At 40.4% G+C, this 18,703-nt stretch overlaps 1 protein-coding gene across 4 annotated transcripts in view; it reads right to left on the bottom strand.

Annotated features, from left to right (window-relative positions):
• Positions 1–18,703, bottom strand: part of LOC309612626 (S-adenosyl-L-methionine-dependent tRNA 4-demethylwyosine synthase TYW1) — a 214,294-nt gene that overhangs the window by 151,616 nt on the left and 43,975 nt on the right. For all 4 annotated transcript variants that reach the window (XM_082358575.1, XM_082358572.1, XM_082358574.1 and 1 more), the window contains exons 10-11: positions 4,543–4,661; positions 3,117–3,226 (exon numbers count right to left, since the gene is read on the bottom strand). In XM_082358575.1, coding sequence (XP_082214701.1) covers positions 3,117–3,226; positions 4,543–4,661 — 229 coding nt within the window. The remainder of the gene's footprint in view (positions 1–3,116; positions 3,227–4,542; positions 4,662–18,703) is intronic.

Below are 18,703 nucleotides of genomic sequence, written 5' to 3'. Positions count from 1 at the left end.
TCACCTAACACGTTATTAACACGAAGAAAGGCAGCCTCATGATTTATTCATCTCTTATTTCCATTTAAAGTGCACTTGCAAAAATACTCCTGTCAGAAAAATTACCGTCAAAACTCAGATTGTCATTCTGTATCAAGGACACCTCGGAATGGAAAAATGAATGTCTACTCCTCAGGGCTGCTTCCTCCCATACAAACCCCCTGGGACACAGTTTATTCAGGGAGATTCCCAGATGTCCAGGAAACACATCTTCAGCCATCACCCCATTATTTAAGGGTTCAACTGGCTCTTTAGGCACTAAACCAAAACAAACTGATTAGACCCTAAAGATAAAATTACTGGCATTTCCCTGCTTCTGATATTATTACCAGGGATGGTTCATTTTATGTGTCAACTTGGCTGGGCCATGGTGCCCAGATATTTGGTCAAACATTATTCTGGATGTTGCCGTGAAGGTGTCTTTTGGATGAGATTAACGTTTAAGTCAGTGGGCTTTGAGTAAAGCAGACTGCCCTCTCTAATGTGGGTGGGCCTCACCCAATCAACTGAAAGCCTTAAAAGAACAAAGGCTGACCTCCCCCAAGCAAGAAGGAATTCTGCCAGCAGACTGCCTCTGCATCTGAACTGCAATTCTTCCTTAAATTTCTAGCCTGCTGGTCTACCCCAATGGATTATTTTTATCTATCTTTTTGATTGGCCAAACCTGCACGATTACATGATCCAATTCCTTAAGCCAATCTCACTCTATCAATCTATCTCTCTCTATATATATACACACACCCAAACAGCATCCTGTTGACTCTGTTTCTCTGGAGAATTCTGACTAGTAACTATCCAAAAGAAAACAAGACTTTGCCTTGAAATTTATTTAAAAGGCATATGGTTTATTTGAAGATCAACAATCAATAATATTAACTAAATCAACAAACAGTCTAAGAAAAGCTAATTAGTTCCTGATGTGGAGACTTCCTAGTTCTTCACCATACAGTTTCATTTAATTTTCCAAAAGACTGGTAAGAGACACTGCTTTATCCAAATAAGAGAAAATGACTTGTTCAAAAAAAAAAAATGCTTGAGACTAAAAGCCAAGATGAAATATTAAAATATTTATTAGCATCTCTGAAGATGTACAATAGGTTAGCACATACATAGACACACACAAATATGTACAGGGCAACTTTCCCTAGAAAATTCATAAAGAATAAAATAAAGGTATAATTGACTATCCTTTATAAATTATTATTGATCTTGAATCATTATTTGCATTGCTTTCCCAATTTCTCCTAGGAAATCAGAATAGTAATAATAAGTACTGCGGTAAAAAATAACAAATAGATTTGGTCTTTGTTCCTGGTTCCCGACACAAAGCTCCTAGAACCCCTGGGATTTCCTGAGTGGTAGGAGTGTCTTTTGTCCTTCATAAGGAGCCCCCTTTGAGCATACCTAAATTTATGCAAATGGGGTGACATAGGGTAGGATCCCTAAATAGTCTCAGGCTGGGGCTGGTCACCAGAAAGACCAAGTGTTTAAGGGACTGGAACTTTCAACCACACAGACCTGTGAGAAAGGGAAGAGGGGGCTACAAATTAAGCTCTGTAACCTCTTGAACAAGATTTGATGAGCTTCTGGGTTGGTGAACATGCCAGGAGGGTGGCCAACTCCATGGGGACAGAAGCTCCTGGCCTCGGGACCCTTCCAGATGTACTTCTCCACCTGGCTGTTCTTCTGTGACCTCTATATATCCTTTATAATAAAATGGTAAAAATAAGTAAATGTTTCTCTGTTCTGTGAGCCACTCTAACAAACCAGGAATCCAAGGAGGAGGGTGCCGGAACTTCGAATTTATAGCCAGTTGGTCAGAAGCACAGGTAACATCCCAGACTTGTGATTGACATCTGAAGTGGGGGGCAGTCTTATAGGACTGAATCCTTAACCTGCGGGGCCTGATGCTATCTCCAGACAGTGTCAGGATTGAATTAAATTTGTCGGACACCCAGGCAGTGTCTGCTGAGACCTGGAGAACTGCTGGGTGATGTTAGGAAAACAACATCAGAAGCACTGTGATCTCAAGAAGCAGTGACCTGACCGAACGAATTTCTTTGCATGAAAGAATCACCTGATCTTCAAAATGCTAATTACTGGGGTTTATAAAGACTCCCATTGATGATGCTAGCACCACAAGAGTGCCTATGTCAAAACAACCTTGGTTGGAATTCATCTTTTTTGTTGTTGTATATGAAAGGAAAGGAGAATAAAGGGGAGAGGACTAACAAGTGGCAGGTGGAGACAGAGGCATGCACATTTAACAGGGAACCTAATAGATTTATTTCAGTTGATCATCTGCAGCTGTCGTTATATCACTTTACAAGTCCTCCACATCTATCTATGGTAGTGGGTCTCAAAGTACGGTCCCCAGTTCAACAACATCGATACCACCAGGAAATCTGCTCAAAATGCACATTCTTGGTTGCTACCTCAGACTTACTGAATCATTCTCTGGGGAAGGAGACCAGGAATCTCTACTTTAATGCACGATTCTGATGCACACTAAAGCTTGAGAACCAGCAATCTCCAGTAGAGTCAAATACTTTGAACTACGAGACACAACTAGATCAGGAAATTCTAGAAACTGAGTGGCAGAATTCTACACATCACTGTGGATCATGTAGAGGAAATCTGATTAATATTAACCTTCCTTTTTTGTAAGGCATTTATTCAAAAATGCTTTCCCAATACTAACTGATATTACTTAAGAATTTTCCAGTGTTCTAAAATTTTCAGTCCATTCCCAAGGCTGCTTTGTACCCACCAAGACAGAACAATAGCAAAAGTTTTTAGGAAGAATGAGGATATATTCCCAGGCAAAACTTACAGGCTGAGTGTACCATATTATAAATAGCTAAGCTTTGAATTAAGTTTTTTAATTCTCCCATCATATAAGATATAAAGTTATTAGTAAAAACTAAAAAGGCCAAAACTTATATAATATTTCTACAGAGTTTTCACTTTCCTATACGAGAATTTGCCAGCAAGGACAAAATCCTGCCAAAGGAGGCAATTCCTCTGCCAATTTAATTCAGGCTATTAGCATCCCTTTGTAGAGGGGCAATAAATACCTCTAAACTGCTTCATCATGTTCTGATGGTTTTCAATGGCTTCCTTTAAGATCATTTCAGCCTGGTCCATCTTCCACCGCCATTCAGTACCCACTGGATTGGTGTGGTGCCTAGAAAAAAGAGGCAGAAGTTCTAAAGGACGCCCTGCATTAAATCTCAGCTAGTTACCGCCTATGAGGGAGTCCATATAATTATAAAATCAGGGTTGGTTTCCTACAAAAAGCTCAGCTATTTATAGCTGTAGTTTACAACTCATTTTGAGTCATGACACCTAGCAGAGAGGGGTAGATGGCAAGTGCCTGGCCAAGACTGAGACTTACTCGGGACAATATAAAACGTGCACCCCTCTCACAGCCATACAACACCAGGTCAATGAGCATCCAGTAACGACCACCAGTAGAATATTGTTGCAAGACCCTCTCTGAGAGGCAGTGCAATGGGAAGACCTAATTGAAATCCCAGAAAGGAAACAGAGAACAAAGCAGAAAAAAATGTAGAAAAAGTATGGCCAACAATTTTCCAAAGTTAATGAGAAACCATTAACCACAGATCGAAGAAACTCGCAAAACAACAACCAGGATATTTTAAAACAGCCTAAAAATACGGTATCTAAACTAATGAAAACAAAAGAAAATAAGAAAACCTTCAACTTAGAGAAAAAGGACACATTACTTAAGAACAAAGGTTAAAAATTATTTCTGACAACTCATCAGAAAACAAATAAAAATAAATAAAAATAAAAATAAAAAAAAAGAAAACAAATAAGCCAGATGAAACTATAATGACACCTGAAAGAATGCTTAAAGGAAACAAACTTGTTAACTCAGAATTCTATACCCAGTGCAAATATCTTTCCAAAAATGGAGTAATAAAGACTTTTGCAGGACTTCCCTGGTGGCTCAGTGGTTAAGAAGCCACCTGCCGATGCAGGGGACACGGGTTCAACCACTGGTCTGGGAAGATCCCACATGCCGTGGAGCAACTAAGCCCGTGTACCACAACTACTGAGCCTGCGCTCTAGAGCCCGCAAGCCACAACTACTGAGCCCGCGTGCCACAACTACTGAAGCCCACGCGCCTAGAGTCCATGCTCCACAACAAGAGAAGCCACCGCAATGAGAAGCCCACACACCGCAACGAAGAGTAGCCCCAACTCACTGCAGCTAGAGAAAGCCCACATGCAGCAACGAAGACCCAATGCAGCATCTTTAAAAAAAAAAAAACAAAAACAAAAAAACTGGCAAGCTCCTGATAAAACTGATCAAGAAAAAAAACAACAAATGCATAAATATAACATTAGGAATGAAAAAGGGGATTAATTATAGAAACAACAGAGCTTTAGGTAAATCTGAGTGCAGTGTTGGGCAGAAATTGATTATTACAGATCATTACATATTTGGTCACCATGGCCATTCATTTTTACTTACCGCCAACAGAAGACACATTTATTTGCACATGCCAAGCTCGGGGTAGTTTCCATGCAACGATGGCTTTCAATGCCATAGAATGTATGTTTATAGCAACCTCCTCTCCCTCGGAGCATGGACTGTGAAAGTAAAAAACAAACAATAATTTGAATAAAATCCTCAAAGCAAGGAAACAAAACACCAAGGCATCATTTTAAAGAAGAAACCATGTGTTTCGTAAGCATAAATACCCCTACTGGTAGCTGCATGAGGCAGAAAATTAACATTAAAGCCTTATAGTGTTTTGATGGTGTCTGGGTTTTGATACTGTTCTGGGTTTTCTACAACCTAATGAGATAAACCTATGATTCATTAACTCTGAAAGTTCTATAGCGAGGACCATGGATGCTTTCATTTTCAAATCCACCCAACTGCCTCAAATATTAGTACAATAATATATAATGCCAAAGGAGAGATAAGACAGGGTCCCAGAATAGGGGGGGTGGTGTAGCGCTCATCTGAAAGAGTATCTCTGCATTGAATAAAGGAGGGTGGGTTAGGGAATGCAACCTGGAGCATATTCTATGTCAACCGAATGGTAGAATTTGAATATACTGAGACTGTTGAGGGGGCAAACAGCATGTACACAAGAAACAGATTATTCCAAAAAAGAACACTATTTAATATGTGATTGGTAAAACCACGGGAAGTGCAGTAAGAAAGGTAATTTGAAGAAACACTGCAGATCAACTCAGGGTTGGAATCACAAGATACTATCGAGCTTCCTGAGGTATCATCAGAAAGATCCATCCAGGAGCTCTGTGCAAGATGGGCTTGATTCAGTAAAAGTGAAACCTGTGAGGAGGTTACGCAAGAAAGGTCATGGTGACTTGGCTCAAAACATTAGTGGAGGAAACGGGAAGGGTACTAAAGAGGTACAGTCAGTGCCATTCCCAATTAGAGGGGCAAAACAGACGAAGTCATCCAAGATAACTGAGGTTTTGAGCCTAAGTGACTGACATACTATGGAACTAACAATGGGAACCACAAACGAGGAGACATAGATGGAGAGCCTTTACACATATATAACAGTGTATAATATACATCAGTGTACTGATATTACAGTGCTGTCCACATAAAATCTACCAGCTTGTTACTATGTCAGTTGATCACAAAGTCTTATTTTTTGGTCCTGATAAAAGAGGTTCCCCCGTCCATCTCACTTAGTACTTACACTAAGAAAAATAGAGTGAAGGAAAAATATTGTTCAGGATAACTGTTTCTACAAACTCTCTTCCAAGTTCCCAATAAAATATTCAAGAAGGCAAACAAAATATTTATATCTTGCAAGTAACACTGAAAACTACAAAGTGCACCACATGCAAAAGTCACAGAGTAATTACCACTAAATACCAATATCACGCCAATGGAGAAACCAAGTTGAAGACTTTCATGTTTCATTCATTATTTAGCAATTAGTTAATGTACTTCAAGCATGCTGTGTACTGAATGTACAATGACTAATAAGACAGAGCCCCTACCCATGATCTGTTTGGAGGAAATGGCAAGTAAGCAAGAAAAATGTGCAATACTATTATGATAGTCTGATTGAATCAATTACGATTCTTTTGCAAGCAACAGAAACAGAGTCTGGCTAAAGAGAAAAAGAATTTATTGAAAGGATTTCACAGCTCACAGACCCATTATAAAGGCAAGAACGAAGGAAGGCTGGCAGCAGGACCACCACTCAATCCCCCAGAAGCCATATACTATAGACACTACCCCTCTCTGGATACCATCACCAGCACCACCCTTGAATGGCAGATACTGCTGCCACCAGCACAAGAATGAGTTCTCCGTGTCCCAGTCCCTCTCCACCACTCACTCCACACTCAAAGTCTCCGGCTGAAAGGAATGACTATCCTAGATGACACTTTTATACCCAAGTTGCCACCACGTGGTACCAGGAAACAGTATCTGTCTTCCTTAGCTTCTGTAGCAGGCAGTGGGCCCTCACATCAAACAAAGCCCGTTTAATGGGAAATTCCCCAAACATGAAAAGACTCAGATGCTGGGCAAGCAGAGAAAAGACAAATGTCCAGCATGGTATTACTGGAGCCCATGGGACAGATGACCAACCCAGCCCAGCCTTCCAGGACCAGTGAGAACGCCTCAGAGGTGAGATGTCCAAACTGAATACTGAAAGGCTAAAAGGATAAAGGGACAGACACATGTGAGAAGGATGGCATGTTTTTCTTTTAAAAACTGTTTTCTGTAAGTTTTACACTTTAGATTTAAGGTCCTGATCCATTTTGAGTTAATTTTTAACTCAAAATGTGTGTATGTTTGTGTGTGTGCATGTGTCAGTGTGTGTACTTTTGGTGTATGTGGTTTGGTGGTGGTGGGTTTTTTTGGTTTTTTGCCTATGGATGTCTAATTTCCCCAACACCATTTGTTGGAAAGGTTATCCTTCCTCCAAGGAATTGCTTTCAAACCTTTGTAAAAAATCAATTAAGCATATTTGTGGGTTTGTTTCTGAGATCTCCATTCTGTCCCATTGATCTATGTGTCCGTCCCTCCACCAACACCATACCATCTTGATTACTGTAGCAATACAGTAAGCTGTAATATCTGGATATATGGTTCCTCCCCTTTTATTCTTCCTCAGTACTGTTTAAGCTATTTTACATTCCTGTGCCTTTCCTTTTAAATTTTATAGTAAGTTGTCTATTTCTACAAAAACCTTCCTGGGATTTTAATAGGAATTGCATTAAACCCACAGATCAATTCGGGCAAAACTGATGTTTTACAATATTGAGTCTTTCAATCCATGAACACTTATTTCGATTTACATTTAGATTTTTATTTACATTTACTTAGATTTTCATTGGTTTCTGATTTGAGATCTTTCCTCATTTCTAATATAAGTATGCATTGCTGGAAATTTCTCTCTGAGCACTGCTTAAGCTGCATCCTATATATCGATATAATTTTTTTTTTTTTACTATCATTCAGTTCTATGTATTTTTTCATTTCCTTTGAGACTTCCTCTTTGACCCAAGGCTTATTCAGAAATGTGTGTTTAATTTCCACATATTTAGAGATTTTCCTTTTGTTTCTATTATTGATTTCTAGTTTGATTCCACTATGGTCAGAGAATGCACTCTGTATGATTTTAATACTTATAAATCTGCTGAGGTTTGTTCTATGGCCTAAGACATGGTCTATCTTGGTGAATGTTCCATCGGCACTTGGAAGAAATGCATATTCTGCTGTTGCTGGGTGGTATGTTCTCTATATGTCAACTAGATCCTACTGGTTAACTCTACTATTGAGATTTTCTACAGCCTTGTGATTTTCAGTCTAGTAGTTCTAGCAGTTGCTGAGAGGCGATTTCAAAGTGACCAACTATAACTGTGGGTTTGGTTTCTTTTGTTTTTTTTTTTAATTTCTCCATTCAACTATGTCAGCTTTTGCTTGATTTATTTTGAGCCTCTGATGTTTGGTACATATTCATATAATGCAGATTGATCTTTTTATCACTACAAAACGTCACTCTGTCTCTAGTAATTTTCTTTGCTCTGAAGTCTACTTAATCTGGTATTAATATAGGCAATCCTGCTTTTTGGATTACTGTTGGCATGGTATAGATTTTTCTACCATTTTACTCAACCTACCTGTGTCACTGAATTTGAAGTGAGTTTCCTGTAAACATCTTATATTTGGGTCATTTTTTAAAACCACTCTGCCAATCTCTATCATTTGATGGATATATGTAGAATATTTACAACTGAAGTAATTATTTATGAATTAGCCCTCAAATAGTCTACTATTTTATTATTTTCTTCCTGCTTATTCCCTCTGATTCTCATTCCTGTTAGTCTTTTCTTGATTTCCTACAGGTTACTTAAACATTTTTAGGATTCCATCTTAATTTTTTTTTGTTTTTCAGTGTATCTCTTTGTATAGTTTTTGTAGTGGTTGTTCTGGGTATAAAAATATACATACTAGTAGACCTATCACAGTCTACTAGTAAAAACATTTTACCACCTTCAAGTGAAGTGTGGAAACATCCCTTCCATTCAGATCCCTTTAATTTTCCCTCTTTTAAATTAAATATTATTGTCTTGAGTATCACATGGTGTTATAATTTTCGTTTCAATCATCAAATATGATTTATAAAAGTTATAAGGAAAATGATCATCTACTGTATGTACCCATATTTCTGCTCTTTCCATCATTCTGCCTTCCTTTCTGGTGCTCTAAGAATCTTTTATCACTTCATTAGGTTGAAGAGCTCCCTTTAGCTGGTCTTTAAGAGAAGATTTGCTAGAAACAGATTCTTTCAGTTTTCTTTCACCTGATAATGTCTTTATTTAATCTTCATTCTTGAAGGATCGTTTTGCCAGTCACAGAAATCATGATTGACAGTTATTTTCTTTCAACACTTGAAAACCATGTGCTGCTTCCCTCTGGCCTCCACGATTTCAGATGAGAAATCTGACGTCAAATTGATGTTAGTACATTGTTTATCTCTAGCATCTTTCAAGACTTTTTTCTTCTTTAGTTTTCAGATCATTAATTTTAGGGTATCTCCATGTGGATGTCCTTGGTTCCATCCTGTTTGGAGTTTGCTCTCTCTGCTGTTCAGATTGGGTAAATTCTATTGACTTGTCCTGGTCACAGATCATTCTGTTATTTGGTAAGGTCCCTGACTCTATCCTCTGTCATCTCCACTCTATTACTGTGCCCATTCAGTGAGTTTTTATTTCTGTTACTGTATTTTTTCAATTTTATAATTCCTGCTTGGTTCCTTTTATAACTTCTATTTCTTTGCTGAGATTTTTTATTCTTTCATTTGTTTCAAGAGACTTTGTAACTGATTGCTGAAGCATTTTTACGACAGCTGCTTTAAAATCCTTGTCAGATGATTCCACCATCTGATTCATCTGGTGTTGGTGTCAGTTCATTATCTTTTTTTGCTCAAGTTGTGATTTTCATGGTTCTTGGAATGACAGGCGATTTTTTTTTTTTACTGCATCCTAGACATTTTGTCTACTATGTTAGGAGGCTCTAGATCCTATTTCATTCTTTCATTTTAGCAGCAGGCACTTTGTTTAGGTTGAGCCTGTAGGTCCTGGACTATTTTTGTATGCTGTGGCTCCAACGGCAGTTTAATTTTCAGAGGCTTTGCATTGAAATTTTGCTTGGGCTCCCACTGATCTCTGCTGGTAGCATCAGAGTGGGTGAAAGAGGTTTCTCCAGGGTGACCCACTAGAGGTCTCTCAATGGAGGAGGCGAGTCTCAGGCCAGCAGGCTTCCCAGAGCAGGCTGCTTGTGTGGCAGAGTCCCTCTGGCCAATGGCCCTGGGCAGCCCCAGTAACTCTGAGTGGGAGAGGGAAGTCTCAGGACACACGAACAAAGAGGCTTGGCTTCCCCAGATGAGCCACTTCTTGTGGTGGGGTCCCTCTTGCCAGTGCCACGCAGCCACCATGGCATCTCTCAGAGGGGGAAGGGAGTCTTGGGCCCAGCAGGCATGGAGAATATTTCACAGGCCAGGTCGACTGTTGCAGGAGTAAGGTGGTAAGGAGGAGTCTCTCTCTTTCCACTTGTACTTGACCGCCTGGCATCTCTTAGCAGGGGAGGGGAATTTACGGTCCAGCAGGGAAGGAGAGCACTTGTCCCAGCTGCTTATTGTTGGTGGGGCTCCCAACCGATCCCCTTTGCCAGTGGTTCCGGGCTCCCTTGAATATGTCAGAGGGACTCCCAGTCCATACTAGGGAGGAACAAGCCTAACTGAGTGGCCTTCGGTTGCTAGATTAAGGCTCAGTAAACACAGGGTCTGGGCCTTCTTCTTTAGGTGGAGGGATGTAAGATATCCTGCTGCTCTGTTGTTCTTCCAGTGCTGGGGTCCCAAACCAGTCAGCCTTCCTCTTACCCCATTCCAGAGTTCTTGTTTGGTTGCCTCTTGTGTTTTCCAGGGTTTAGAGTTGTGCACAGCAGGAAGGAGCAAGGAGAAAAAGGTTTATGCCATCTTGCCCAGACTGGAAGTCTTTAGACATTATATTTTGAAAGGAAGTGCTCCCATATCTAAAAATTAGTAGATAAGCAGGGTGCAAAAAGAAAACACATGAGAGCAATACATGCTTAGAACCAAGTTTTCATGTTATGAACCTAGGAGAAAAAGATCATAAGTAACCTCAGATTCATTAATTCATGAATTCTTATCCTCAAGGCAAATGAGAGCAATACAACCTCGAAAGTACAACTGTAGCCCAGTAGATCCACACTGAATGAATGCAAGATACCACGGCTCGATAAGCTCTGTGTACATCAACCTGGTGGGGATGGAGGTGGGGTGCGGGGAGACAATGCTCCATGGGTCTTTCTCTGAATGTCCTGCAAGCAGAGGCCCTGACTGCCCTTATTCTAGATCACCTTTTCAAAAAGTTTTACATAGTGAATAGTCTTGGAAGATACAGTGTCTCCCTCTGGGGCAAATGATGGGTGTGTTTACTGTTCAGTATAATGAAGATGTGTCCCTCTAGGGCAAAGGTCAGGCAGGATTACTGCCAATTATAAAAGACTGATGTTCCCTAAGTCTGGGGCTCCTCTCCTACAACGTATGTGCAGATGTTACACCTGGCCTTCCTAGTGCTGCTTTATGGGAACCGGGGCTCATGAACCAGAGCAAATGATAATATTCTGGCTACTGTTATTATTATGAGTAATAAACTGTACTTGCCTTCTGCCAGCATCCATGAACCTGTGGCAGGCTAACTTGCTAGCCTGCAACTAGGGTAAAATTTCAGACTCTTCCATTTTTGACAGGGGATGGAGAGTTCAATGCAGAGGTCAATAAACTGCAGCCCATGGGCCAAAGCCAGGCTATTGCCTCTTTGCTATAAGTAAAGTTCTGCTGGAATACTGTCACCCATATTTGTTTACTTACATCTATGGCTGCTCTGGGGCTACAATGGCAGAGGTGAAAAGTTGCAACAAGATCGTATGACCCACAAACCTTAAAAAGTCACTATCTGGCCCTTTAAGAAAAGGTTTGCTAACCCTTGATTTAAATATTTATTTCATATAACAGAGCAAAATAAATTCTAAACTGGTTAAACTGTTAAAAAAGTACAAACAGGAGGAGGATTGAGGAAAGACAAAGGAGCAGGAAGCAGCAGAAATCTGTCTCCCCAACTGGACATGAATCTAAACCTGCCTGCTGTGCTTTGTCTTTGACCCAGGAGTCCTGGGTCCTCCACCAACATCTATGAAACTCTGCCAGGTGACTTGTTGGCTTGTAGGCTGAAAGAGCAGACCCTCCACAGTTAACACTAGCCCCTGGCTCCTTTGAGCGCCTCATGCCATAGAAACAAATTTTGTCAAGAACCAAGGGGATCTCTGGGACATCTCTTTAGTATTCTCATTTACAGTAGTAGAACTTAAGAAAAGCTTGCAGAAGGGGCCACTACCGGCTCAAACTCTTCATTGACAATCACACACCTGGTAAGGAAGCATTACTGATAGAGCACAGAGGAACATGGCCTGCCCCGTGGAAGACGGAAGGTATAAATACCAACCATAACCAGGTGACCAAGTGTGAATATGAGCAGAGTTATAAATATACATATTATCTTCCTTGTTTGGATATATATAATTGTTTCTCCTCCCCTCCAACTGTTTTATATAAGATGGGTCAGTGGTGGTTAACATTATAATGTCATCCTTAGGTTAGAGGATCTCAAAAGAGAGTGAAAGGAGAGGGTGAATACATCCTTCCTTGCATGAATAATAGTTGCAACAGGTTAGGCAGAAGCAAATGTTTTATTTATACTATGGATTGAAAACATAAATACAGGTAGAAGGGTGGGTACAGATGCTGAGTATCCAAAGAGGTAGACCATGCTGTTAATACTGAGTCCTGTGCCTGCGCTTCTAAGCAGGGGTTAAGGAACCCTAACACCGTATTTCTCAGATTCCCTTGCCCAAGGGGTTCTGATTTAGACTCCACCAAGAAGAGGCATTTATGCAAGATTTAGATGGCAGGAAAGGAGAAACCATTATTCCTCCCTGGCAGCAGCTGGCAGACACAAGGGCATACAACAAACACTGAGTCTGCAGCAGCTTCCAAGCAAGCTCCTGGGAAACATTTGCTTTAATGTTGCCAGCGTCTCAGGTCACTTCCAGTGGTGTCCTGTGAGTCCAGCACTTTTCGACTTTCTCAAAGCAAGAAGCAGTTCTCTCTGACCTTCACTACCCCAGGCCTTTCAGTGGCTTTGTAAGCATTCAGTTAATTTACTTTATTAAATCTGTTCTTGCTAAAATACCCAGGATGGTTTCTGTTTCCCTGACTGGTACAGATGGGTAGGATTCAGTCAGGTGGAGATCAGAGCGGGGAAGAGAAGCAGCACATGATGTATGAAGGTTAAAACAGACAATAAAGCTGAACAAGTAGATCAGAACTACACTAAGTAGGGTCTTTCTCGGGTTCAGGGCTTTACATAATTCATCTGACAAACGTTTACTACATGCCAGGCTCTGTTTTTGGTATTGGAAAGAAAAACAAAGACTCTTAGGTTGGGGAGGACCTGAAAAGGGAAGGGAGGAGACAGATAATAAACAAGATATAATCTATTAAGTGGTAATAATTGCTATGGAGAAATTCCAAGCAGTGTAAGGGGATAGGAGGGAAGGTTGTTATTTTACGTCAGGCGGTCAAGGGAGAGCCTCTCTGATAGAGGCTCACTGAGCAGAGATCTAAGTGAGCAGACAGAGACCAGAAAGCCAGAGAGGAGTCTGAGTTCAGTGTATTCAGGTCAGGGAGCAGCAAGAAGGCTAGTAAGGCTGGACCGAAGCATGGCAGACCAGACTGAGTAAGATGGGAACCCCTGGAGGTTCTGAGTGAAAGAGTGAGACATCTGGCTGCTGTGTAGGGAACAGACAGTGGAGATGACAAGAATGGAACCAGGAAAAGCAGGCAGGAGATCACTTAAATAATAAAAGGAATATATGACAGTGACTTGGACTGAGGTATAAGAGTACAAGGGGTGAAAAGCAAGTAGTTGCATTCTGGATATATTTTGAAAGATTTGCTCACAGAACAGATGTGGGAGGGTAAAAAAACAAACAAACAGGGACTTCCCTGGTGGTGCAGTGGCTAAGAATCTGCCTGCCAATGCAGGGGACACGGGTTCGAGCCCTAGTCCAGGAAGATCCCACATGCCGTGGAGCAACTAAGCCCATGTGCCACAACTACTGAGCCTGTGCTCTGAAGCCCGCGAGCCACAACTACTGAGCCCACATGCTGCAACTACTAAAGCCCGTGTGCCTAGAGCCCGTGCTCTGCAACAAGAGAAGCCACCGCAATGAGAAGCCCACGCACCGCAACGAAGAGTAGCCCCCGCTTGCCGCAACTAGAGAAAGCCCACCACAGCAACGAAGACCCAATGCAGACAATAAATTAATTAATTAATTAATTAATTAAAAAAAAAAAACAGAAGAGTATAAATGACTCCCAGGTTTTTGGCCTGAGCAACTGAAAGGTAGCATTGCCATAAACTGCTGGAGTGAAGACTGAGGGGAACAGATTTAGGAGAGGAATCAGGAATTCCGTTTCTGACACATTAAGTTCAAGATGCCTATTACACATCCAAATTGATATACTGAGTAAGATGTAATGAAGAGCCACCATAGGCTCTGAAAACAGAATGGCTAAATGAGAACCGAACTTGAGATTAACCTGGTTAATGTCTGATAAACTGAGCAGGGGGGGCGGGGCGCATTCACTGGAAGCCAGAAGTAGAGGGAAAAAAGCTAGCTGCAATGTTCAGGAGGACAACCTGAACTTCAAGGGTGGCAATGAAAATGGATTGGGGCAGAGGTTCTCAATGGGGCCAACACTACCCCGGGGGGTATTTTGGAAATTTGTGGAAATACTTTTGTTATCAAAATGGTTGGGAGGCCCTAGTGGCAAAAAGTAAGGGAGGGGTCAAGTGTTTCACATCTCCTGCAATGCTTAAGATAGTCACACACACACACACACAAACACACACACAAAAAGTGTCCTTTAATCCACTTCCTTTCAAATGACTCACCAGACCTCCATACTTGTGAAAAACCTATTATAATCATCCAAGCTTAGATCCCAGCTTCATTTTACCAATGAAGTATTTTCTGCATGTCTTACTATACACTGAATTTTCCAGGAATGCAGCTATTATGTAAAATGAGGAAAGAAAACACTTTCTTTGATGCAAAGCTCTTATAAGAAATTTCAGCATTTTGAAAAACCATGTCACAGAGAACAATGCTGTTTCTAGTATTTAAGTCACCAACACAATACCTGTATCCCATGTTATATTCGTAGGTGTCACCTATAAATACATTACAGAAGCGATTTGAGATGCTTTTGGTAGACTTGGAACCAAATATTAAGTTAACAGACATATGGAATGCAGGATTCTCACTAATCAAAGTTGTTTAAAAAGTTAGTGTGGTCATTTTATGTATTAATTTTTATAGCACAATGATGAGAAATCTATCTTGCAATAGTTATTTGAAATTGAACTTGTTTATTTTGGGGTTGCCTGTCATCTTTAAATCTTACTCTGAAAGTGTCACCAGAGGTCCACCTCACTTCCCTCAACCACTCTTACTACCAGTTCTGTTTCCAATCCACCCACATAGATCAAAGGAACAGAATAGAGAACCCAGAAATAAACCTGCACTTACACGGTCAACTAATCTACGACAAAGGAGGCAAGAATACACAATGGGAAAAAGACAGCCTCTTCGGTAAACGATGTTGGGATTACTGGACAGCTACATGCAAAAGAATCAAAATGAACTATTTTCTCTCACCATATACAAAAATAAACTCAAAATGGATCAAAGACTTAAATGTAAGGTCTGAAACCATAAAACTCCTAGAAGAAAACATAGGTGGCACGCTCTTTAACATCAATCTTAGCAATATTTTTTGGATCTGTCTCCTAAGACAAGGGAAACAAAAGCAAAAATAAACAAATGGGACTATATCAAACTAAAAATCTTTTGCACAGTGAAGGAAGCTATCAACAACAAAAAAAGCAGCCTACTAAATGGGAGAAGATATTTGCAAACAATATATCCAATAAGGGGTTAATATCCAAAATACGTAAAAACACATAAAACTTAATAGCAACAACAAACAACCAACCTCATTAAAGAATGGGCAGGGGGGCTTCCCTGGTGGCGCAGTGGTTAAGAGTCCACCTGCCAATGCAGGGGACATTGGTTTGATCCCTGGATCGGGAAGATCCCACATGCTGCTGAGTAACTGAGCCCATGCACCACAACTACTGACCCGGCACCCTAGAGCCCGCAAACCACAACTACTGAAGCCCTTGCGCCTAGAGCCTGTGCTCTGCAACAAGAGAAGCCACCACAAGGAGAAGCCTGCGCACTGCAACAGAGAGTAGCCCCCGCTTGCCACATCTAGAGAAAGCCCGCGAGCAGCAACGAAGACCCAGTGCAGCCAAAAAAAATAATAAAAATTAAAAAATAAAGAATGGGCAGGGGGCCTGAATAGACATTTTTCCAAAGAGGAACTGCAGATGGCCAATAGGCACATGAAAAGATGATTAACAACACTAATCATCAGTGACATGCAAATCAAAACCACAATGAGATACTACCTCACATCTTTCAGAATCACTATCATCAAAAAGACAACAAATAATAAGTGATGGTGAGGATGCGGAGAAAAAGGAACCCTCATGCACTGCTGGTGTGATTGTAAACTGGTGCAGCCACTATGGAGAACAGTATGGAAGTTCCTCAAAAAAATAAAAATGGAACTGCTATATGATCCAGCAATTTCACTGCTGGATATTTACCCAAAGAAAACAAAAACAGTAGGTGGAAAAGATATATGCACCCCGATGTTCAATGGAGCATTATTTACAAAGCCAAGATATGGAAGCAACCTTAGTGTCCATTGATAGAGGAATGGATAAAGAAACTGTGGTGTGTGCGTGTGTACACACAATGGAATATTACTCAATCATAAAAAAGAATGAAATCTTGACATTTGCAACAACACGGACGGACCTTGAGGGTACCATGGTAAGTAAAATAAGTCAGAGAGAGAAAGACAAATACCACATGATCTCACTCATATGCGGAATCTATAAAACAAAACAAACAAACAAAACAAAATGAAAACAGACTCAGATACAGAGAATGGGTCATTGCCAGAAGGGAGAGGAGAGAGGATGGACAAACCAGGTGAAGGGAATTAAGAGGTTCAAAGCTCCAGTTATATAATAAATACATCACAGGGATATAATATACAACAGAAGGAATATGGTCAACAATATTGTAATAACTTTGTAGGGGGACAGATGGTTACTAGACTTATTGTGGTGATCCTTTCATAACGTATGCAATTGTCAACTTATGTCATATATCTGAAACTAACATAATATTGTCACTGTATTTTCATTAAAAAATAAAATAAAATAATTTTTAATGCTATCTTATTTGTGCCCATAGGATTTTAATTTATGGAGGTGACTGAGTGCCAACATAGGCCAACGCTATTGAAGGAATATATTACTTACATATCCCAAGAGAAGGGTGCACACCACACCACACAGGGTTTGTTCAGGAGACAGAGGAGTGAGGGGGAAGCCTGGGCCAGAGCCTTTACTGGAGCTTCCTCAGGAAAGGAAAGGCAGAGCAAAGTAAACAATGCAGGATTGGCTAGTATGAATTATTCCAGTGGGCTTTGCTCTACAAGGCTATCTCTAGTTTTCTGATAGCTGGGCCTGGGATGATTTAGGACAGGGAAAATATTGGCTTGGTATGTGAGAGAGTTAGATAAGGAGGTAGCTGAAAGCTACAGATTCAGAATTACATATGAAAGGCATGCTCAAGGTAAACTGCTGTTAATCTTTAGGAATTAGCCCCGGGGAGGGGCAGTCTCTGTAAAACTGCAGAGCATCAAGAATGCAGAAAATAAGAAATTATAGTTCATGTAATTGACCCTGTGGTGAAGAGATAACAAATAGACAAATATAGAATCTAAGAAAACAGAACAAATACAAACAACAGAAATTCACAGGCTGATCCTAAAATGTATATGGAAATGCAAAAGGCCCCAAAGAGGGGAAACAATCTTGAAAATTAAAAAAACAAGAACAGAGAACTTATACTGCATGATTTCAGACTTATTACAAAGCCAGAGTAATCAAGACAATGTGGTACTGGCTTCACGATAGACAAACACACCAATGCAACAGTATAAGAGCAGTCCAGACACAGGCCTACCCATATAGTTGACTGAATTTTCTACAAAGTCCTAAAAGTAATTCAATGGTAGAAGGAAAATATTTTTCAACAAATGATGCTAAAACACCTGAATATCCATATAGGGGGAAGGTGGTAGGAAGGAACAATCTTGACCTTTACCTTATACCATTCATAAAAATTAATTCACAGACCCAAACATAAAAGTTAAAACTATATATGAAGCTTCCAGAAGAAAACACAGACTATCTTTGCGACCTTAAACCTGACAAAGATTTCTTAAAATACAAAAAGTACTAACCATAAAAGAAAAAATGATAAATTGGACTTTATTCAAATTAAAAACTTCAAAAGAGGGACTTCCCTAGTGGCACAGTGGTTAAGAATCCACCTGCCAATGCAGGGGACATGGGTTTAAGCCTTGGTCCAGGAAGATCCCACATGCCGCAGAGCAACGAAGCCCATGTGCCACAACTACTGAGCCTGCACTCCAGAGCCTATTAGCCACAACTAATGAGCCCACATGCCACAACTACTAAAGCCCACGTGCCTAGAGCCCATGCTCCGCAACAAGAGAGACCACTGCAATGAGAAGCCTGTGCACCGCAACAAAGAGTAGCCCCTGCTCACTGCCACTACAGAAAGCCCACACGTAGCAATGAAGACCCAACACAGCCAAAAATAAATAAGTTAGTTAATTAATTAATTAAAAAAAAAAAAACAACTTCAAAAGATACCATTAGGAAAATGAAAAAGGAAGCCACAGACTAGGAGAAAATAATCATACTGCACATCAGGCAAAACACTCATATCCACAATATATAGAGAACTCCTACAAGTCAATAATACAAAGTCAGACAACTCAACTTGGGTAAAATATTTGAACAAA

The sequence above is a fragment of the Balaenoptera borealis genome (genome assembly GCF_965194805.1).
Source record: "Balaenoptera borealis genome assembly, chromosome: 16".
In the NCBI taxonomy this organism is placed as follows: domain Eukaryota; kingdom Metazoa; phylum Chordata; class Mammalia; order Artiodactyla; family Balaenopteridae; genus Balaenoptera; species Balaenoptera borealis.
Note: the sequence above shows the minus strand (reverse complement) of the source record. Positions and strands in the feature narration are given on the sequence as shown.